A 23195-nucleotide genomic window follows, 5' to 3' on the forward strand; every position below is an offset into this window, starting at 1 on the left:
GCTTATCCTTTCTTGTGGAATCCAGTTTTATTTCTCGTGTTCCCATTTTCTGAACAGTAATACAGGTTCTATTTCAAAAATATATCTTCATTTTAAATCCCCACGATTCCTTTGGGCTTTATGGCATAAGGCCAAGCTGAAATGAGCTTTGTAAATGCATAAAGATACATAAAATAAGCATTGTCTATCCAGCAGCTCATCTTCCAAACTGAGTCAAATCCACACCAACCTCCTGTCAAGAATGAGAGCTTCATTTATTTCCGTGCTCTCTACCTCCTCAGGGAGAAGACTTTATTTGTGGGTGTTTTTATTCAAGGACTTTTTGTTGTTGGCATTCATTTGCAAGGCCAATGCAGCAAATGTAGGAGAAATGCCATAGCATTTTGTGGCTGTAAACCTCGAGAGTAAGGAAGACAAGAGAGGAGCAAATGAGCTTGTGGACAGGTTGTTTAGTCTCGCTGGGCTGCAGTTGGCTCATCTGTAAAATGGGCATGGCATCAACACCCACCATCTGGGGTTTGTGTAAGCTGTATGTCGCCTGATGCAGGCGTCAGCAGCATTAGTTGTAGCTTCTGTTGTCGCCTTGTCGCCGTCAGGGCTCCCACGGTGACTCCAATGATGGTCTGCAGATGTACTGCTCGCCCCCCTCCTCCTTCCTTCTTTGGTTTATTTTCCTTCCACGGCCATTGATTCCTGGAGAGCATCCACCTCATTTGTATATCAATAGCACCCAGTTAAGTATATGCATCACACTCCCATCTGAGATACATGCCATGCTTCCCCTTGTGTAGAACCAGCTCCTAGGTTAAATGTCCTATGTGTACCGGTCTTGAAATAATTAAAGGTTTGTACCTTTTTGATGGCTTGTTGTTCATCGTGTTGGATTCCTATTGAAAAAAAAAATGTTTGAACTCTTTTCATGATATTGTTGCCTGGATCCATCAGAACAACTGAAAGATCACAAGTAAGGTACTATTGTCATAATATGCAATTTAGACTAAAAGGATTTTATAACTGTAGGTATGAATAACTTTTTAAATCCTTATGTATTCTAATGCCCACAAACATTGTTTTGTCCACTCTAGATGATGTATTATTATTACTGAACATTTGATATGCTTTTAGAAAAATATTTCATCCTTCTGGAAGCCTTTCTGTTGCTCCTTTATAATGGAACTAAATTCAACACTGGGCACAAAACCTAAAGTTACAGTTTATTATCCTGCTGACTGGAGACTGTGTCAAAATTAGCAGTTCCTTGAACAGAGCTTCCAAACCAAAGTCTTTACCTGTGTTCCCTTGTGTTTCTAGATGCTATCAGCCATCCAGATCTCTGGATATCTTTCTCCTTGCCATCAGTTCTTTTCTGATGAGTTTTTTTTTTTCCATTTACAACCCCAGGCTTTTAAATTCTCTACAAATCAGGACCAAGCTAAATGAATTTGGCCAGATTGTGGCTGCAGGAAAATAGGAAATATGTCTTAGTCATCTGTATATTTCTCTCCTGGTGTCTAGCAGTTATCTGGCAGCATAGCGAGTGTTCAAGAAATATTTTTAACCAGCTGAATGACATTGAATGTATATACCTAACACTGTGTCTGATGTAGAGCAGGTGTTTAATAAATGTTATTGAATGAATGAATATATCATGATTGTGAAGATGACAAGATTGGCCGATTGGTTCAAATATTACAATGGTTAGAAATTATTAAATAGAAACTATTTCCATCTTTAAAAACAAAAGACAAAGCAAACAAACTAACTATTCCTCTGAGAAATAGCTGGAAAATTTAACAGCTTCTTTTCCTCTCGGTCAAGGTGGCTTCTAATACTTCAGTTACGATAGCTACTTTTGGTTTCAGGTAGCATCTGGAGCCAGTTTCTGATGTTCTTGGATTACTACTGCTTCTTTATTCATGATGCTTATCCTGTGCAATCAAGAGATACCACTGCAGGAAGCTACTTAAATCAATTTAAAGCTTCAAATCTGCAACCTAATGCAGCCTGGCCCCGCCAGCAGCAAGGGAAGTGTCCACCCCTTCTGATCTCCTCCCTGAGACGCTGGGACCCCAGCCTTAAACGTCTGCACCTCACTGACCCCCCGCTCCTCCGCCATGATGAATGCAGGGGAGGTTTTCCGGTTGGAAATGGCCATTGCTTGCCACCAACTTATTGGTTCTCTGAACAACCAGTTATATGAAGCAGTTTGAGGATTTTAATTTTAGGATCCACTCATCATGTACTTCACGCTCCCCTGTGGGTGTGTGTTTAAAGGGAGAGAAGAGAGTGGAGTGAGAGACAGGGCTCCCACCTGAAGGACCAGCCGGCCTCTGCTCAGGTCACATCCCCTGCAAAGGCTGGCCTTGTTCTCAGCTGTCGTGTGCACATGTCATGCACGCACGCACACATGCACACACACGGACACACACGCACAAGGCTTGAGTTCCCCTGGCCTTCACCCTTCTAGAGATGACCTTGCTCCTTCCCGCCCGCCCCCCCTGCCTCCCTGCCTTTCCTCCAGTGTGTATTTTCTGGCTTCCACTCCACACCTAGCCCTGTTTTCGGAGCTGGGGATACAACGGCTGACAGGACCCACGAAGACCCCGCTTGGAAGGAGCTTATGTTCCTGTGGGGAGACAGACACTTATCAAGTAAACAAATGGTATTGTTTCAGATCATGGTCAGCGCTGGGAAGGGAAGTAAACCAGGAAGGGGAAAAAGTCTGGCAGGAGGTACTTAGGAGAAGATGGTCAGGGGAGTCCTCTCAGAAGCAATGAGATGTGAGCTGAGACCTCAGTGGTGGACGGGCAGGGAGACCCGGGCAAAGACCCTGAGGAATAGAGGTCCACGCAGAGGGAAGAGCAGAGATAAAGGCCAGCAGACAGCAATGAGCTTGGCATCCACAACACAGGAAGAGTTTCCTTCCGTCCAAGCTGTGTTTGAAAGGTGCAGACTTTCAAACACTCCCCCAGGATTTAAAGTCAGAAAGACCCCCGGGGGGGCCATGAAGCAACATTGCCGCATATTCACGCAGCTCTAGGTAGACCTTAACATTCGAATGGGCTCATTCTGACTCCCTCTTAGAAAACCAAACCTTTCTGATGTGCATTTGCAATTCTGTCTTCTTAAGGACCCGCCTGTAACTTCAGTCTGTTCTTTGTCGATGTCCCTCAGACACAGAAAGTGATGGCGGGACTTGTTCTGAGGGTCCCGAGCTTGGAACCCTGAGCCCGTTTGCCTTTCCCAACCATCTCCTCCTCCAGACACGGGGCACAGGTGCCCGAGCTTTCCTCCAACCTTGCTACATGCTCTGGCTGTTTTACTGTGGCCGCAGCTATATGGAGATTTAGTCTTTCGTTCTCACTACATTCTCTCTGACTTCTGAGCCCATTGGCGCCTCGCTGCCTTCCTAGGTAGACATATTGGGGTTCAGCTCTCATTGTCGGGGAGCCTACAGGGAGTGGAAGTGAGGGGGAGACCTGGGCCTGTGACAGAGGGGCAGGACGGCCACCTGTGTCCTGCTGAGTGACCAGAAGGCAGCTCTGGATTCCAGTGCGTGGATGACAAGCAGAGAGGCTCACCACCATGAAGGAAAGTCCACCGCATCTCCAGAAGGGCCCTGTCAAAACACAAATGTAATACACTTGTTTATTCAACCCATCTCTACTGAGCATCTTCCCTGTAAAAATACCGTGCCAGGTATTACCTGAAGACATCAAAGTGTTAATATGTTAAACCAACACTTCCCACAGTCTCCTTGTTTATCAGAATAGCACATAGTGTCACAGACAGCAGACAAATTGTCCCAAAGACAGGTCATTGAGGAGGCCCAAGAAACAAGGCAAAACCCAGCTTATGGAAGACAGACACCCCCTCCCACACACACGAACACACACACACATTCACAGCCTGGTGAGATGTCACCACAAGCCAGAAACGACCTGAAGGTCCTGGAAATACACAAAGGGTAAAAAATATACAGCAAGGACCAGCATCTCTCAGTGTGGTCCTGTGTGGATACGGAACCAGTGGCTCAAGCATCCTATTCCCAGACTAGGAAGCAACAAGCCAGAAGTGATTCAGTCGACACCCTCATGTTAAAATCCCTTCTTTGCCTTCCCACTGCTTTCAGGGTAGAGACCCCCAAGGCTCTGAGAAGCCAGCCCCACCTTCCCCACCAGTCATGACCCCCCTGCTCTCCACACCCCAACTCTCTGGCCTCCTAATTTCCACCAACATAGATTTCCTCTGCCTGGCATCATCTCGCTCCAGGTGAACGAGTCCTTTTGTGGGATGAGTCAAGATGAGCAGGGTTATTGACACGGGGCTGCTAACCTCGCAGCTGAACAGGTTGAAGTCCCCAGCCAGGGCTCCTCCTTGGGGGTCCTCAGTGTGTGGGTCCCTGAGGGTGTCACGTGACCCTCATGGACCCTTCCCCACTGGGGGCTCCAAATGCCCCAACATGTTCCCAGCTCGCCTACCTTCTGAGCAGATTTTCCAATCCTGCTTTTTATCCAGAACTACTCTCTTTCAGAAGAATCACGAGCACAACAAATTCAAAGCCCCACTTTATACCTCAGTATAGTTTTTAAAGTTCACCAGCAAGTAGGATCACAATAGCGATGAGCCCTTAAAAATACATGAAGCCTCCCAAGTACAAGCCAAGAATGGTAATAGAATCCACTGACGCGGACCTCTGATAACCATCTCACATTACTTATTTAGAGTTTTTCCTGGTTGCCGTTTGGGAGTGAAGATTCATTTACCAAGAAGGGCTCATTTACAAGTTTTCATTACTGCTGTGACATTAATATTAAACTGGAAAAGTGTTAGATCTGGTCGGCCTCGGGTGTGCGTGGACTACACGCTCCCCTTTGTAACTAGCTCTTTGATGCCATAGTGTCGTTTCAAGTCTGTGTAGTTTTTATTGAAATTGCCGGAAGTCGAGGTAAGCATCCTTGGCTTCTTACTTTTGCATCAATATCCAGCTCCATCCAAGCACAGATATCAAACCTTGTTAGAAGTTGATGAAAGTTCTTTTTTTTGTGTCCCCAGAGGAGACTGAAGCCCACAGGGACCCTGCTTCACTTTCATCCTGCACAATTTTTTTTTGTGAAAGCGTGCACATCTTCTCACATTTGCTGAGTATAAAGAATTGCCCAGCCGGGAGAAGAAGGATATTGCAATGCGCCTTGGAATTTCAGGCTCCCAAAAATGCATTCATTTGTCCATTATTCATCCCCAAATTCCAAGCACCTCCAAGTTCGCAGGTGCTGGACCAGTTTTCCCAGGTGAGATGGTTCAGAGCATAAGAAAGACTCTTTCAGGATTACAGGTTTTCATTAGAAATTATCAGGCCCGTTTCCCTTGACTAAAGGAAAGAGCTAAAGCTCAACGGGCTCACAGAACTATTTGAGGCAGAGGCAGGATTTCAAGACAAGGCTCAGCTCTCACTCACACCTTGCCCGTTGCTCTGAGCCCACCACCCTAGTCAGGTCAGGTCGGACACAGGCCATCTAACTGCTGTTCCATCGGATGCATCCCTTACATTCCTCCACAAAGAACTGAGGAGGTAATTCCTTGTGGATTAGGAGAGGCAGAGAAGTACCATTCCCTATTCTGATTGAATCTGTTGCTGTTCAAGTAAAAGTAAAGTGAAATCAGGATCCGCGTGGAATTAGGAACTTGGACCATGTAAGCTAGGATTTCACAACAGCGGCGCATAACATCTGGGGTTGGCTGATGCTCTGTGGTGGAGGCTGCCCTGGGCATCACAGGACGTTGCCACGTGCCCCCTGGAGGGCAAAATCACCCTCAGCTGGGAACCGCTGTTCTCGACTGTAGGCTTTCTTTCCCCAGGGTGCACGTGGCCAGAGGTGGGAACCGTTGTCTGAGCCAGATTCACGGACTGCACGTCCATTACAGAGTTTCTGAATTGATCTGTTCTTGTTCAGAGTTGGTATTGATTTTGCCATTCTTCTTCCAAAGCTAAAATGCATTCAAATGTTGCATGTGAGTCTGAATAGACTGAGAAGGTTCAGGAAGTTTTGCTTTCCTGAGAGGAAGTCAGGGGGGTGTTTCTGGTTTTCTGCTAAAAAGAGGCAGGTTTAACACAGCAGTTTTCCCATAGTCGGGCAGAGCAGGGCTCAGAGGCCCCCTGGGTGGAGGATGGCAAGCTCTGAGCTCGTATCTTCTGATGGATGTGGGATCGCCAGGGGAATCCATGCTAGTTCAAGGCCGGAGGGCTGGAGTTGTCATGGCACCAGTAAGCAAAGTGGTTAGGGGCCGAGAGAGAAATGGATGCTGACTTATTTGGTGTGAACTTTCGGGGATATTAGTGGCACCAAAGGTCCCCAGAGGGCAGTGACAGGAGGATGAGAAATGGCCCATTATGTCAAATAGTAAGGCATAACATGGAAGTAATGACTAAATCGCCTCTCATCCTCAAGGAGCGAGTCAGAGCAGCGCCTGGGCTCCTCTGGCGGCCGGGGGTGAAGGGTGCAGTTTGTGGGCTGCAGGCTGATGAGACGGGGTCGGGGGGATGCCTGGGGAGTGCGAGGCCCGGGGTGGGTGGACTGTGGAGGCCAGGCGAGGAGAGAGGGCTAGCTCGTCGCCGACAGTCTACATCCCTTCCCACAGGGCTCGCTGCCCAGTCCTCGTAGCCGTCATCCTGTGACTCAGTGACCTTGGCTTTTCTCTCTGTGTGGCTCTGTGTCTCTCACTTTCATCTCTCTTGGTCCTGTGTCTTCATGATTTCCCTCTGCTTCCCTCTGGGTATGTGCTTCCCTGACCCCCTCTGTCTCTCTCTCTCCTCTCTTTTTTCTCTCTTCCCCCATCTCTCTGTCTCCCTCTCTGTCTCAGTCTCTCTCTCCCCCATCTCTCTGTTTGTCTCTCTCTGTCTCTGTCTCTCTGTCTCCCTCTCTGTCTCGGTCTCTCTCTCCCCCATCTCTCTGTTTGTCTCTCTCTGTCTCTGCCTCTCTGTCTCCCTGCCAGCCCTCCTCCCTCCCACCTCACCCCTGCCCCACCCCCTCCATCTCAGCACCATCTGACCCCAGGCTGGCCCAGCAGCTCAGTCCCTCAGCCCAGTTTCTCGGAGCTCTTTCTTCCCCCACCAGCCTCCTTCGCCCCTTGGCGTCCCTCCATGTCTCTAACACAAGGGCCAACAGAGACTTTGGCCTCGGGAACAGAGCACAGTGGGGTGACTGTTGATGACGCACAAACATGCAATTAAAACCCACACAAGCCGGTGGGTGGAGAGAGCCTGCAAGGCGCAGGCGGGACTCAGCCCCCGTGGGTTCCTCTGGGTTTGGGGAGGTAGCTCACAGGGTTTAGGGGTCTGGGAAGGTGCTAGAAGGGCTGGAAGTACAGGCAGGCAGGTGAGCAGGGCAGAAGGAAGGTGAGGAAGGGAGCGCTGGGGTCTCCAGGTCCTTTCCCTCCCAGCTTTCAGAGGGTGAGCCCCGGGGCCGCCTGCCACACTCTGTGCTTTTCTCCTATGTGCCTCCACTCCATCTCTGTCTTTCCATCACACATGCACATACACACACAGAGAGACATGCACAGGTGCACACACACACACACACACTCACTCACTCGACACTGGTGCCCTGGCCCCTGCACTGCACTCAGCCGTCTCCTGACCCTCTCGCACCTGCACTGTCTGTGCTTTATCCCCTCCCCATGCCTTTTACTTCATGGGTGAAAGTTTCAGCACAAAGGAAACAAAACTAAAAAGAGGGAGAGAGAAAGTGGAGAGGTGGCCGGAGGAAAGCAAGAGGGGAAGTTATAACTGAGGGTGTCAGTTCTGGAGGCCCTAGTTTCCTGGAATCCACACCCAGGCCAGGCCAGGCTCCACCCCGGTTGGGGGCAGTGGCGGGTTTACACACCAGGATGCCAAGGGCATGCGCACCTGACACAGGTGACTCTGGAGTTCAAAGCAAAGGAGACCCTTCGACTTCTCCTGGGTCACTGCCGCTTTCAAATGGAAACTCCAGAGGGCTGGGGTGGATTCAATTCTGGGGGGGTTGCTCCACGGAGCCTGGCGGGGGTCAAGTGTTCTGGGAGGGTGGGCTGGGGAGGGCTGGGCAGCGGGGAACCGAGAAGGCCCGTGGAGACAGATGCACTCAGGAGGCTTCAGCTCCCTCCTGGGGGGAATCCGGAAAAGCACCTCCAACCCATCCCTGAGGGGGTCTTTGGGTGCCAGCTGGACAGCTGTCCACTTCCCCAGGGAGCAGGGGACATGAAAGAAGTGACTCTGGCTTGGCCTTGGCAGAGAAGGAAGGATGGCTGATAGGACAGCCCACAGAGGGGCTACTGTGAGCTCAGGGCACAGCGCAGGGACAGCATAAACCACAAGCATGCTGGCCGCTGTTACTGCTCATTAAAGAGAAAACCCCTCCTCTCCTTGGTGGATGGGAGCAGAGACTGTTCCACACAGGAGAAATGTTCAAAGAGGTTTCCTGTGACGCCCCCAGCCTATCCCAGACAGGAAGAAAGGACCTCTGTATCAGGGTCCTGTGACCTCTATACCAAATTACCGCAAACTAGGTGGCTTAAAACAACAGAAATATATTCTCTTTTCTGGGAGTACAGAAGTCCGAGATCAACGTGTCAGTGAGGTTGTGCTCCCTCCAGGAATTCTAGAGAAGAGTCCCTTCCTTCTCTCTTCCAGCTTCTGGTGGCTCCAAGTGTTCCCTGGCTCGTGACCCCATCACTGCAACATCTGCCTCATCTTCACATGGCCGTCTCCATTCTTTATGTCTCACATCTCCCTCTGCTTTTTTTTTTTTTTTTTTTTTTTTTTTTTGCGGTATGCGGGCCTCTCACTGTTGTGGCCTCTCCCGTTGCGGAGCACAGGCTCCGGATGCGCAGGCCCAGCGGCCATGGCTCACGGGCCCAGCCGCTCCGCGGCATATGGGATCCTCCCAGACCGGGGCACGAACCCGTATCCCCTGCATCGGCAGGCGGACTCTCAACCACTGCGCCACCAGGGAGGCCCTTTTTTTTTTTTAATGAGGACACATGTCATTGGATTTAGGGCTCACCTTAAATTCAGGTGATCTCATCTCAGGGTCCTTTACTTAATGACATCAACAAAAACCCCTTCTCCAAATCACATCACATTCACAGACTCCAAGGGTTGGGGTATGGACCTATCTTTTGGGGGGACACTACTCAACCTATAAAAGACAGACCCTAGGGTAAAAGAAGAGTTCCCGATTCATTCCCCTGTCAGATTTCCAGCCCCATAACTTCAGACCCTCTGAAAGGGAGATGTCTGACAGTAAACCTTTCACCTGCATTATCTAATTAAATCCTCATTATAACCCTCTGTGGTCGATTCTGCTCTTGTTCCCATTTTATGAGTAAGGAAACTGAGCCCAGACTTATACCTGTCGGATTAAATGCAGGCAATGTCGTCCAGACTTCCACTCTTAAGCACCACCGTTAGAAGTGTTGTTTAGTTTCTCCCATGTGAAACAGGCAGATGGAGGGCGGGGAGGTTAAGGAAAGCAGGTGCGTAGGTGTCTAGATTGTCATGACAGTTTCCCATTTTATTTCTGTCTGTCTGGAGTCATAAGCGCATGGTTGTCTCGGCATGTATAGACGTCTGCAGAACATTAAAATGGACAGACGCTTAGAGAATCCAGTTTCCTAACTGGTACTGGGACTAGCAAAAGAGGTGGGGTTTTAATGGCCATAAAGTACCTTTAATAAATAGCGCTCCCCACCGATCACTCTGGTGGTTTCTTCTGCGTCAGCGCATGAACTATTAAGAGAGCTCAATTTACGGCATTTACACAGTAGAAAGGGCTACTTGGGGTGCTAATCAGAAAACACACACTGTCAAAAGGAGCTAATTAGAGCATCACACAACTTAATCAAGCTTTGCCTGAAAAACTGGATCTCTTGGAGATACTGACTATTCAGAGATGCTTAGCAGGCCTGCAATAAGCAAACACAGAAGCCCTTGTATATAAGGATGTGGTGCTGAGCTGGGTTCATTATTAAGGATTTCCAGTTCTCACCAGTCTTTTCCAGCTACCTTGATCACTACATCTAAAGTGGCAACCCCTGCAGGCAGGGGGCAGGTATCATGGGTTTGTCTTTTGATTTCAGACACATTCGTTCCATCCAATCTGAAACCTGAGCATCCCGCAGTCCAGCTGGCACCAAGATGGTATTGCTTTTTAGGAGTTTAATAAGCCCTGTTTGTTCAAAGGGGGGTTGCTGGAATGGAGAGTCATTCGTGAATCTGTGACAAAGCATTACAAATATGCCAAGCACTCAAGATTTAGTTGGGTGTCAGAAAGAGCATAAGGCACTCATGACCTACATTTTAAAAGAACCCTGGAGGTAAATGCCTTCCACATTTTCTCAAGTACTTGAACAAAATGATTTTTAAGATAATATTAGTTATGTAAATAAATAAAAGAGCCAGTTAGTCCAATTAATCTGGACTCTTGGAATAAAGACAGATAATCATGTTTAGGATATTGGATATATAAAAATCCACAAATTTCAATATTGGTCCATTAGGGTGTGTTGATTCACATGCAAAAAAATATTCTTCATGCTACAAAAGAATTGTTCCAGTTTTTGTTTTTAATCACAGCTCTGTTAATGCTTTCATGATATTTGTTTGCAAATAATTTAACCCCCAATAGAGAAGGTTAAAGAATACATCCACTACCAGAAAGGAAGATGAAGAATTTTCAATACCATCATAAAAGGCATTAGGGACATAAGGTTTCATTTTTTTAAATTAAATACTTTTATTTTTCGGGACTAAAGCTAATACACATAGCAATATATACCTTCAACATTAGAATCTATAATGGTAAACTTCATACCACCATTTTTTCTAATCTAAAGTCCAGATACATCAAGTTACAAAACTCATTTCACAAGAATGCGAAATTACATCATTTCTTTCTCTAAGAGTGTCGTGGCCAATTTATCATCAAGGAATTTATTATTGGGCTTTCCTTTGATCCAGCTCATTGTATGAAGCCAATGTTGAATCAAAGTACCTTTGATTTCAGTGAGCCAAAACCAAGGTATTTTAGTGGAACACAGGCTAAAAAATATTAATGAAAACATGTAATTAGTCACCATCACTTCTCGAGATAAAGACATCCTGACAAAGCCAGTGGGAAAATGCTAAGTGGATTCTTGCATCATAAATACCAAGCAACATGACAATGTAATGCAAGGTCTCAGAAATCAACATGGTAAATCTCCCCAAAATAAGGCCATCATTTCTCTTATTGGGGGGTTGGGGGGACTCTTAAGAAAAGTCAAAGCATTTTGAAAATTCTTATGCTCATTTAAACTGTGCAAAATGCATTTTCCAGTAATTTTTCAGCCTGTCTTCCTTTTGTTTCTAGTTCTCCTAAACCATTGAGTAGTCTCTCCCTTCTCTTTAAATGGTTATTCTCTTTCAGTGAGTAAACTTGAATTTTGAAGGTTCTGGGGTCTAAAAGTCACTGTCTAATTGCACACAGCTTCACTGCTTTGTTAGCACAACAACCAGCTAATGGCAGCCCTGCCTGGCACAGGAGGTTCCAAGATCCTGCCAAGGGGCTGGCTGAGGAAAACATGATCAACAATAAGGAAAGCAGGGAATATTTTGAAGCAAAAGAAATAAGAATTGCCAGTTATTTTAGATTCAGAAAGTTAGGGAATGAGTTATGCCTTAGATATGTTATTAAGAATAAAATGCTCACTAACGATCTCCTCTGGGGTGTCCCCAACCACGTCAAACTCAGCATGTCTGAAACCAAACCCATGATCTTTTCCCACCAAAATATGATTTTTCTCCTAGGCAGTTCTGTGCAATGAATGAATAATCCTGCTGTCCACCCAGTTTCCTGAGCTTGAAACCTGGAAGGGAGTCATCAATGACCCCTCCTTCCCACCTGCCCCACCTGCCATCAGTTCTGGAGCCATCTCCTTGGGCTTGTTCCATAACTCACAGTTCCATTCCCTTTCACTTCCCATCACCATGGCTTCCTCACCTGCACATCCTCTTACCTGGTCTCTCGGCTCCAGGACTGCACACCCCCAGCCCGTTTTCTAATCAGAGCTGTCACCAGGTCTGCCATGAGGGACTTACAGGTGAGCCAAGATGGCCAGCCTCTCAGTCCCCAACGTGGCCAGGAAGAGCCCACTGCATTCATCCCAGGGTGTTGCACAAATACCCCTTGTCTGCATGCGTCTCGAAGTGAGAAGAGTTGGAAGCACTAGGATACACAGTGAACAATGTCTATTCCAAAACTGCTGGAAGGTCAGATCTAGGCTTCAGTCCATCTCAAACCTGGGCAATGTAGTTTGCAAAGTGCATCTAGTGACTGGGCTCTAATTGTGTTCATGCATTTAGGGGACCCACAAGATGTATTGAAGACTTGAACCAGGATCATAATGATGGGAACAAAAGGGAGTCAAGAGATATTTTGCAAGCAGAATTAACCTGGAGAAGGAGGTGTCAGTGAGGGCTCTGAGATTTCAAGTATCAATTTCTAGGAAGATGAGGATGACATACAAAAAGATTGGGCATGAAAGAGAAAGTGCCATTTGGAGATGAGTTTGGGAGTAGGGGCTGGCCTTCATAAACTGGGTTTGTAGACTGTGGCTTTTAAAATTCGTGATGTGCATTTCTCTAATGATTAGTGATGCTGAGCATCCTTTCATGTGTTTGTTGGCAATCTGTATTTCTTCTCTGGAGAAACGTCTATTTAGGTCTTCTGCCCATTTTTGGATTTGGTTCATTGTTTTTTGATATTGAGCTACATGAGCTGCTTGTATATTTTGGAGATTAATCCTTTGTCAGTTACATAATTTGCAAATATTTTCTCCTATTCTGAGCGTTGTCTTTTTGTCTTGTTTTTGGTTTCCTTTGCTGTGCAAAGGCTTTTAGGTTTCATTAGGTCCCATTTGTTTATTTTTGTTTTTATTTCCATTTCTCTAGGAGGTGGGTCAAAAAGGATCTTGCTGTGATTTATGTCATAGAGTGTTCTGCCTATGTTTTCCTCTAAGAGTTTGATAGTGTCTGGCGTTACACTTAGGTCTTTAAACCATTTTGAGTTTATTTTTGTATATGGTGTTGGGGAGTGTTCTAATTTCATTCTTTTACATGTAGCTGTCCAGCACCATTTATTGAAGAGGATATCTTTTCTCCATTGTATATTCGTGCCTCCTTTATCAAAGATAAGGTAACCATATGTGTGTGGGTTTATCTCTGGGCTTTCTATCCTGTTCCATTGATCTGTATTTCTGTTTTTGTGCCAGTACCATACTTCTTGGTTACTGTAGCTTTGTAGTATAGTCTGAATGAGGTATCACCTTATACCAGTCAGAATGGCCATATCAAAAAATCTACAAACAATAAATACTGGAGAGGGTGTGGAGAGAAGGGAACCCTCTTGCATTCTTTGTGGGAATTTAAATAGATACAGCCACTATGGAGAACAATATGGAGGTTCCTTTAAAAACTAAAAATAGAACTACCATATGACCCAGCAATCCCACTGCTGGGAAAACCATAATTCAAAAAGAGTCATGTACCACAGTGTTCCCTGCAACACTATTTACAATTGCCATAACATGGAACAACCTAAGTGTCCATCGACAGATGAATGGATAAAGAAGATGTGGCACATATATACAATGGAATATTATTCAGCCATAAAAAGAAATGAAACTGAGTTATTTGTAGTGAGGTGGATGGATCTAGAGTCTGTACTTCACAGAGTGAAGTAAGTCAGAAAGTGAAAAACAACTACTGTATGCTAACACATATATATGGAATCTAAATAATAATAATAATAAAAAAAAGGTTCTAACAAACTTGGGGGCAGGACAGGAATAAAGATGCAGACATAGAGAATGAACTTGAGGACACGGGGAGGGGGGAAGGGTAAGCTGGGATGAAGTGAGAGTGGCATTGACATACATACACTACCAAATGTAAAATAGATAGCTAGTGGGAAGCAGCCGCATAGCACAGGGAGATCAGATTGGCACTTTGTGACCACCTAGAGGGGTGGGGTAGGGAGGGTGGGAGGGAGGTGCAAGAGGGAGGGGATATTGGGATATATGTATACACATAGCTGATTCACTTTGTTATACAGCATAAACTAATACAACATGGTAAAGCAATTATACTCCAATAAAGATGTTAAAAAAATAAATAAATGCAAAATATAAAATAAAATTCGTGATGGACATTGATGTGGAAATATCTAGCAAAGCATCTGAAATTCAAGTCTAGAACTCAGGAAAGAGAGCAAAATGGAAAAGATGGATGTGAGCTATAAGGAGATGAGGTAAGTGCTGAGCCTCCAAGAGAGGGCTGAGCACAGGGTGCTCTTAGAGGGTGGATGGAGGACAGGGTCCAGGAAAGGAGAGTAACAAGTCACAGTCAGAGATGTAGGAAGAGCTCTGGGAGAGCAAAATGCTGTAGAAGCTGAGAGTTTCAAAACAAAAACAAAAAGGTCAACAGCACAAAATGTTGCAGGTGGTACAAGTAGGGTGAGGACCAAGAAGAAACCATAGAATGTGGCAATTAGAGGTCACAGTTGGACTTCAAAAGAAAAATTGTCATAGTTGATGGTGATGGCAGCTGTGCCAGTTCAGGTTTTCCAAGAAGCAGATGCCAAGACAGATTAGACATGCAAGGGATTTGGTGGTGGGGTTGAGGGGTGGGGGGATTCTTGTAAAGGATAAAGATAAAAAGAGGGAGCAATATTGCTGAACTCAGGTTCAGCCACTTATTTCTCAATAATCCAACACTGAGAAACAGATGTTGGGTAAAAGGAGAGACAGCTTTCTTGAGGAAGCTGGCAGTCCTGGGGAGAAGGTGGACTCATGTCCTAAAGAACCAACTCCCCATTCTCAGGCTTTGCTCAGAAATTTTATAGGGAAAAGAAAAAGGGGCTACGTGCTGAGGAGAGGGTTGTGGGGGTCATGATCAGCTTGCAGACATTTTTCTGACTGGCTGGTGGTAAGGTAACTGGGAGTCAACATCATCAACCTTCTGGTTCCAACTGGTCTGGGATTTCCTGCTGGTGAGCAGCATGCAGTTAACTCCTTCCAACTGGTGGTGTTTCAGTATCTACAGAACAGCTCAAAGGATTTGTCTCAGAATGTCCTCTATAGGCCTTGAGGAAGAACTAAAGATCCTTGACTTTGTTTGATGACTAAACTATTGTTATTTTGTCTTCCTTGACTATTGTCCTTTGTTTCTGCATCTTCTTATTTCTCTGATTAAATTTATTCTTTGGAACTTGGGGATGGCCTAGTAGGCTAAAGATTTTCTGCAACAAGAAGCAGGTGGAGGACATGGCTGGTGTCTGTTCCAGAAAGTCCCCACAGGGTCCTGCTCCATTACAGCAGAAGCAGGCAAGGAGGGCCCACAGACCAAGACACAGGTGTGAATCCTGTGACAGGAGGAAGGGAAGGAAGGGGTGGGCAGGAAGACCCTCGGCTGTAATGCACTGCTGAGGACACTGCAGCCGGGCGATGGGGAAGCCCTGAGCAAACCCCTCATTGAGAAATCCCACATCAGGTGGGGTTTGTCATTAGGGGAACCTGCCGTGTCAGGCAGTGCTGGGAGCAGCCCAGAGGACAGGTGGCCTCTGCGTCGGGGCGGGGGTGGCAGCTGGATTCTGTCCACTAACCTCTCTCCCCACAGTGGGTTCTCTTGAAGAGGGTGCATTTCCCTGGCATCATAGAAGCCAAATGAGTGATCCTGAGAAAGAAGTAGAAACCCTGATACTCGGTCTAAGCTGTTCCTCTTTGTCTACATGGCACTGACCAAAACAGAAGAGACGCAAGCAGTTTAGCAGGCAGTCAAAGCCTAGTAAGGATTCCACCAAAAGCAATCACAGAAACCGGTAACTGAGTGGTGGCCAAGGTCACACAGTTCCGTGGAAGTGCTGAGACTCCATCATTTTTTGCTCTGCATCCCTGTCTCCCTCCTCAAGCCCTGCACTCTCCCGACCACTGCCCACTGCATCCAGGGTTCAGCCCGTCACCGTTTATACCCTGCGTGCGTGGTTGCCTCTGATGTTTCCCATGGTGGGGGTTCCAAGGATCTTCTTACGTCTATTTCTCTGGTGAAAGTATGACATTTAAGAGCTTAAGTGAACAAGCCATAGGAAAGCCAGCTCTCTCTGTGCATGGTGGAGGAGGCCTGAGGATAATGCCTTTGCAGGGGCTCTGACCAGGGGTCTCGGGAAACGTGCCCAGGTGTGGGGACATCCCCACCTGTAATACCCCGAGTGGCCCATCGCGTGGACACAGGGCCAGCCAGCACCTGCTGACCAAGTGAAGAGCCCACCTAACCCTCTGTGTTTCCTTCCAGGTGACCTCATCCACTTGCCTCCATACCTTCGAATGGACTTCTTGTTGAATCGAAGTGGTCCAGGCGCCAGCAGGGACCCGAGTTTAGGGCAGGCATGCTTGGAGCCCCAGAAAAGTCGGACCCTGAAACGCCCCCCAGTCCTCGAGCCCATCCCCATGGAGGCTGCCTCCTCCACGGCCTCCACGAGGGACGGACAGCAGTGGCAGCAGGGGGCCGTGGCCACATTACCTCAGCGGGAGGGGGTGGAGCTGGGACAGGCAGCCAAGATGAGCAGCTCCCAGGAATCCCTGCTGGACTCTCGGGGCCATTTGAAAGGCAGCAACCCCTACACCAAGTCCTACACCCTGGTATAACCAACGGCATGACTGGACAGCGGTTGTAAATATGGTTTAAAAAATTCAATCAAAGCTACCTTTTTTTTACAGAATTCCAATATTTATAATGAAAGAAAATTGCCAAAATATATTAAAAAAAAGAGAGACAGAGAAAATACTGAAAAAAAAACACAGACAGTGCAAAGACTCTCCTGCTTTTTTTCTGTCTGAGTGTGAGCTCCATCTGCCTGGGCATCTGATTTTTTGGGAAAGAAGTCCAGTTTTATGATCTTCACGGGCTATTGCATTTTTACTGATTTTCTACAATGTGCATGGGGGACTCATTCAACCTTCTGACTGGAAGTTCTATCACACAAGATTCAAGAAAGAAAACAGGAAAAAAAAATGACCTTTGTGAATTTAAAAGGAACCTTGATTTGGGGGCCGGGGGAAACGTTAGTCATGTTTGCACACCTTTCTTTCCCATTAGAAATTGGGTCCTTGATTTGACCTCCTTCTGTTGTTACTTAGGATGAGTGCCGTCAGTGAAGGGGTGGGGGGAATCAATTTGGTTCTCTTTTTTGTTTATTTTTTAATTTAATGAGACACTCTTTGCATTTTGTCTAAGTGAAATAAAAAAGAAAAGGTGGTCTGCCTTTATTTCGATGTCTACTTCTCTTGTCTCCTATTGATTGCTGGGTCCTCCTTCCTAGGGATGCTTGTGTTTGCAAACACCAGGGCTGAATCAAGGCCCCAATTTAATAAACAAGCGAGGATTCCGAGAGTCTGACCTCCCCAAGATAGAGGGGAAGAACACAGAAGATGCAGCAGGTCTGAGATTTAATGAGGAGCTGGCCAGGTATTCTAAGCCCCTTCATATGCTCTGCTCTTTGCCTCCCAATGACACCTGGCCCTCTAGCTGGACCAGGGGTCAGAAAACTATGACCCACGGGACAAATCCAGCCCACGGCTATATTTATCTATAAAGTTTTATTGGAACAGAGCCATGCACACCATGTGCATTTAGCCCATGGCTGTTTCATGCCATGATGGCAGAGTTGAGTAGTTACAACAGAGATGGTGTGGCCAGCAAAGCTGGAACTATTCACCCTCTGGCTCTTTCCAGAAAAAGTTTGCAGACCCCTACTCTAGAGTCCCACCGTCAGCCCCAGCTCACTGGAGGCAGGAAGACTGGACCAGGAGAAGTCTGTGCATCCTGTCCTCAGGTACCTGTCCTGCCACCACCATACCCAGTATCTAAATGTGCAGTAGACCATCTTAGTGTCTGTTCCTCTGACTCACGCCTCTGCACCCAGAGACAATGAGTCAAGAGTAAGTGATGTTCCTCTGAAATCTAACTTTCTGTTTCTTCCCCTCAGTTTAAATTATTTTCCACGTGGCTCATCCTAACAGAGCACTTATTCTTAAACAGGATGAATTGCGCTCTCCTTCCCGTGACTCTTACATAGTACACCTTAGAAAGACCCCCCAACTCCCCCTTCCAGCCTCTCTTAGGTCTCATGTCAGAGGTTTGGCATGACCAGAAAACTTGGTTGAATGCCTGTAGCTGCTCAGTTGCCAAGGTAGCAGACTGTACAAATATGTCCGCTCCCTTAATACTCTCTGCAGGCTCCCCTTTAAGCCATCAGCCTAGGCTGGTGCCAGCCATTGCCATCTGGGAACATGTTCAGAAATGTCTTTCCTCTTCTGCCTCCTTCTGTTCCTCCCTCTTTCCTTCCTTCTCTCCTTCCTTCGCTCCTTCCCTTCTTCCCTCCATCTTTTCCATCATTGCTTCCTTCCATTTACTTTCCAGGAAAGCCCATTTGCCTACATAGATTCTGTGATACCGAGTGTCTGCAGAGCAGATCCAGGACCACATCGGGACCACCTGCTGGCCCTAACCTTAGGTGACCTCCTGGATGCGAAATGTTTGTTTCTTGCCGTGGTTTCAGACTTTAACCCATGTTGACAGCTTATTGTTTGCATCCTCACAGACTGCTTTTTTTTTTAATTCAAAGAAATGAAATGCTACTTTCTGGGAAAAAGTAAAACTAAAGCTCTGTTGTTCATCAACCTTAAACTTACTATATTCCCCAAACTTAGAAGTTTACATTTTAAAAAATTTTTACCTCAAGATGTGCAAAAATAAAAAATTCCATATCCTGTCTGCCTCTGGAATGGATTGCTTTCAATAATACTGCCTTGGAAATGCTCATTAAAATGAGTTCAACACATAAGCACTGTATCAAAAAGTTCACCCTACCCCTCAGGTAGGGGCCTGATGTTAATATCTACAAAGAGATCCAGATGAAAGGGGTCTCTGTGGATTAAAAAGTCCATTATTGAGAGGAGTGATCATTTTCCTCTGGACCTCTGCCCATCTCTAATCTGATTTATAATGCCTTCCAGAGGTCACCTTACTAGCCTAAGTCTGCAGCCAGATTGATGTATCTTGGAGTGGCGAAGCTCAGATAAATTCTTTATCCTCTGGCCAAAAACTCTAGGGTCAATGGACAATCGCTATTGGGTCAATGGACTGGGTTTCCTCTGAGGCATCCACCTGGCTGGCAGCCTGAAAGACGTTCTCCTTCCTAAAGTGAGCAAGGACTTCTGTTGCTGCACAGCCAGGGTACAGCACTGAGCATGTGCACACCCATGGGAACCCTAGTGCTTCCACCTGGGTCACTGCCTGGTACCCACCTCTGCTGTGCTACCCACAAAGAGAAGAGGCTGGAGAAGGGAGGTGGGGAGAGATGGAAGAGCGAGATGGTCTTAAATCTGATCACTCAGAGAATCTTGATAATATCTTAAGACAAAGAAAACACACTGTTGCTTAATTTGCTTTTAAAATAAGTGGTAGATCACCACCCAGGAAAGATCCCTCTGACCTGGGACATTGATTCCTCATATGCCAAAATCTTCATGTGACTTTTAAGGAAATGCCTGAGGCCCTCCAGAGAAGCGGTGAACTCTGTACATCTATTTCCAGCAATGGTAGAGAGTGTGTGCAGCCTCCAGGCACTGGACTAGGACCAGGAATCCAAGGAATGGTTCATTATAGTCACCTATTCTGCAGAGGTTTAAAGAGAGCTCACAGTATGTCCACATTCAAATGGCATGTTTGTCCAAAGAATGTGACTCAGAGAATATCATCAACTCTTGGAAGGTCACCTGGGAAGATTGTGTCAACAATTTAATATCCAAGGGTCTTGAGCTCCACGTTTCTTTTCCACCCATTGGCCCAAAATGACCTGTCAAACAGAGGCAGACGGTTCATCTTCTCATTGAAGCCCTCCCTGAATACTCTATGTAACACCACTTTCTGTCCCTCTCCTGACGTTCCTGTGCCCCTATACCTTCTATGCTCTCTATCCATACCCTTATCATCTTCTAACTGCCTGCATAATTCACTTATTTATCATGGCTACTGTTCATTATCTGTCTTCTCTCACTGGAATGTTGGCTCCATGAGGGCAGAACTCTTTGTCTTGTCCATTGCATCCCCAGTTCTTAGAACAGAAGAAGCTGGCCCATAGTAGGCATCTTATAAATATTTGTTCAGTTGGAAAAAAGTGGGTGGGGTTTCCTAAGCTCAGGGTTCCTCAGCTGTGACACAAACCCCCTGAGTGTGCAAGGTCCACCTGGCTGCTCTGCATCACCCATGGGCCTGGGGGCACAGGGGGGCCGATGGGAACGTGGCACTCATGCCGACTGCTGGGCCATGAGTAACATCATGCTGAGTCTCTGCCAGCATCCATGGAACCCTGGAGGCCAACCCATTACCCTACGAGTATGGTAAAAATCTGAGCCCCTCTACTGCTCTTGACAGTAATTAGACCTGGCAGCACCAGCCCCTCCTCCACTCTCTGGCAGGACTAGTTACAGCTTAGACTTCTGGGTGTGATCCACTTACAGATTTTTACAATTTGATGGGATTTTTTTTCTTTTCTCAATCTCTCACTTTTCAGAAAGAACGAGAAAAAAACTTGGGAAAAGTCACCTTGAGCACATGGCAAGGGGTACCTGTTTCATCTCCCAAGACAAGTTTGGCAAAGCCAGAAAGCTCTTTGTGTCCCAGAAACTTCAAACCAGCTATAGGGAGAAAAGGCAATGTTTATCCTTTCTGGCATCGTGCCTCCCCAGAGAGGCTGTGCTCTTCCTCAAAGAGATAACCCTTCCTCGGAGAAAAAAATAACTGGGATGTACATTCATGTTTGTGTCTGGGGAAGATACTGAGAAGGGTCCTCGAGGATAGCAGGGCCTGGGTCCGGACCACCACCAGGGTGGGTACCGGGTCTACCCAGGCATCACGATCAGAGGGAAGGTGGCATTTCCAACTGTGCTGTGTTCTGCTCTCCAAGAGTTAATTCAGCTTTTGCCTCAATCTCTCACCTTCTGAGGCTTCCCTAAGGGCTCAGTGCCTCCCTAAATAGAGGGGACCTCCTCTTGCCACGCTATGGAGAAATATGTTAGCAGTCTCTTTAAAAGACGCTTCTGGTTTCTAGATATGAAATTATAAGTGTCTTTTAAGGTGGTGACTTCTGAGCTGGGGAAGTGATGGTGCTGGGTGCTGACCCTGCATCCAGCCCCCAGGTAGGTGGAAAATGAGGATCCTTGCTCTGAACAAGAGTACAATTCTCTGTGCAACCACTGTGCCCACACTCAGCACCACACACATCAGACACACCCATACACCATGCCAACAACCTCCAGCATCTGTCTCCCCATCCAACGTGAGAGGCTGCTCTGCCATTGCCCAGGAAGGTGACCTGATGACAGTCTCAAGAGATGCACTCTGCTGGGGCAAAGCCAAGGACAAGCCAAGTAAAGATGCATACCTTTGAACTGATTGAATTTCAAGGAACTGTTAGCCCAATGCTGTACCTATTCCTCTGATGGCTTAGCCACCTGACAAGAGAACATTCCTGTCCCACTGAAACTACTTATCTTCCCTTTTAAACCCTTTCATGATCTTCAGTTTAGTGGATCTTAGTGAATGACATTCAGCCCACTTAGGAGGAAAGAGTTAACCCTCACCATCAAGGTGCCTTTCTTTCCTTTAGGAGGAGTAGGAGTCTTTTGCATCAAGCCAAGCGTAATGAAGATGCTTCCAACAAGGGCTCCCAGAGCCCCCAGAAGGGGACATTCTTATGGCTCTGATCCAACTGGAAAACCCTCCAGAGTCCATCCATTTCAAAGACTGTTCTCAGGATGTGCTTGTCTGCTGGCCTGCCACTTTTGCCTGTTCTGCCCACTATGGAAAATTGTGTTTGTTTAATTATGTCGACTCATAGGAGGATTTGGCGTCAGCAAGGCACGTGGTGTAACAGCAAGAACACTGCACTGACAGGCTTGGTTCTGACACTGACCCTTCTGGGAACTCACCAGGAGATCGCGTGCTTGGCCATCTGGTAGACCTGATTGGACCAGACGATCCCTAAAACCCTTAAGTTTCAACAAGGAGATGATCCTTCTCGGTGTCAACCTCATTGGGTAAATATCTGAGCTCCTCTGAAGTGTGTGTGAGGGGTGAGGGCTGCATCTCATTCACTTTTTTGTACCCTTTTTTAGGCATCAGTGAAAAATGGTCAATGTTTTTAAATGATGCTTATGAAGACAATGTAGGTGTGCAGATGTGTCGTAGAACACACACAAAAAAGATGCTCTTAGTGTCCATGATCCCAGGGTACAAGACAGATTTAACCTTTTTAATAAACTCTTCAATTCGGCTAATTGTGTGTTTGCTCTTTATCTTGGGTGGGGGGAAAGGTAAAGAAACAACTCAGTTATTTGAAGGTTTCAGGTCATGGAGACCTCACTGCAGGCTGCTTAAAATCTCAAATACTGCTGTTGAAAAGACCGACCTTCCCTCAGGCCCTTCTAAATAAAAACTTCTCCTGAGGTAGGCTCTTCCCAAACATCACGTTCAGCAGATTTCTAGGTTTGTGTTAGTAACCCTTGTGAGAGTCAGCAGAAAAGTGATTTTTGTTATTCTTGCTGTGTAGGGGAAAAGGCTGGTGACCTGTCCTTGGTGGGCACGGCACTCCATCCCCTAGGCCACTGGTCCTCCATAACACTTGGGCCGACAGGTACATCGACCCGGCACTCATGGAGATGTGAGCCGGGGTGGAGCAGCTGACGCTCCTATGAGGCCAGCACCTCTGACGCTAACCCAGCTCTGCATGGAGCAGGCTAACCCTTCAGGATCCCCTCCAAACCCCAACCCACTCCTCTCCTGCTCTCAGCAGGCAGACAAGCAAAGAAACAGAGCCCATCGAGGAGGCGTGACTTCCTTTTTCTGCGTGCACCCCAAACTCTTCCGAACCCACACCTTTCCTTACTCTTGCCCACCTCCCACCCACAGCTCACTCCCCCATCTGTACTCTGGATCCCAACCTCTCCACCTTTACAAGACCCTCACCCCCCCACCCACTCATATTCCTTCTCATATTCATATGGAAAGATACTCAAGTCTTTCCCACGGAGAAAAAAGAAACCTCTCCTTCTGCTTCCACTCA

General features: G+C 46.7%; 1 protein-coding gene across 2 annotated transcripts in view; it reads left to right on the forward strand.

Moving 5' to 3' along the window:
• The window catches only part of DSCAM (DS cell adhesion molecule), a gene marked incomplete at both ends in the record, with an annotated part of 733770 nt that extends 717054 nt beyond the window's left edge, over positions 1–16716 (forward strand). Inside the window, one exon of one of the 2 annotated variants that reach the window (XM_081235410.1) lies at positions 16419–16716. In XM_081235410.1, the coding sequence (XP_081091536.1) occupies positions 16419–16716 (298 nt within the window). Of the gene's footprint in view, positions 1–16363 lie in introns of both variants that reach the window. The other variant, XM_081235409.1, reaches the window with a different exon arrangement.
• Between the last annotated feature and the right edge of the window lie 6479 nt (positions 16717–23195).

The sequence above is a fragment of the Mesoplodon bidens genome (genome assembly GCF_964165515.1).
Source record: "Mesoplodon bidens genome assembly, chromosome: 5".
NCBI classification, from domain to species: domain Eukaryota; kingdom Metazoa; phylum Chordata; class Mammalia; order Artiodactyla; family Ziphiidae; genus Mesoplodon; species Mesoplodon bidens.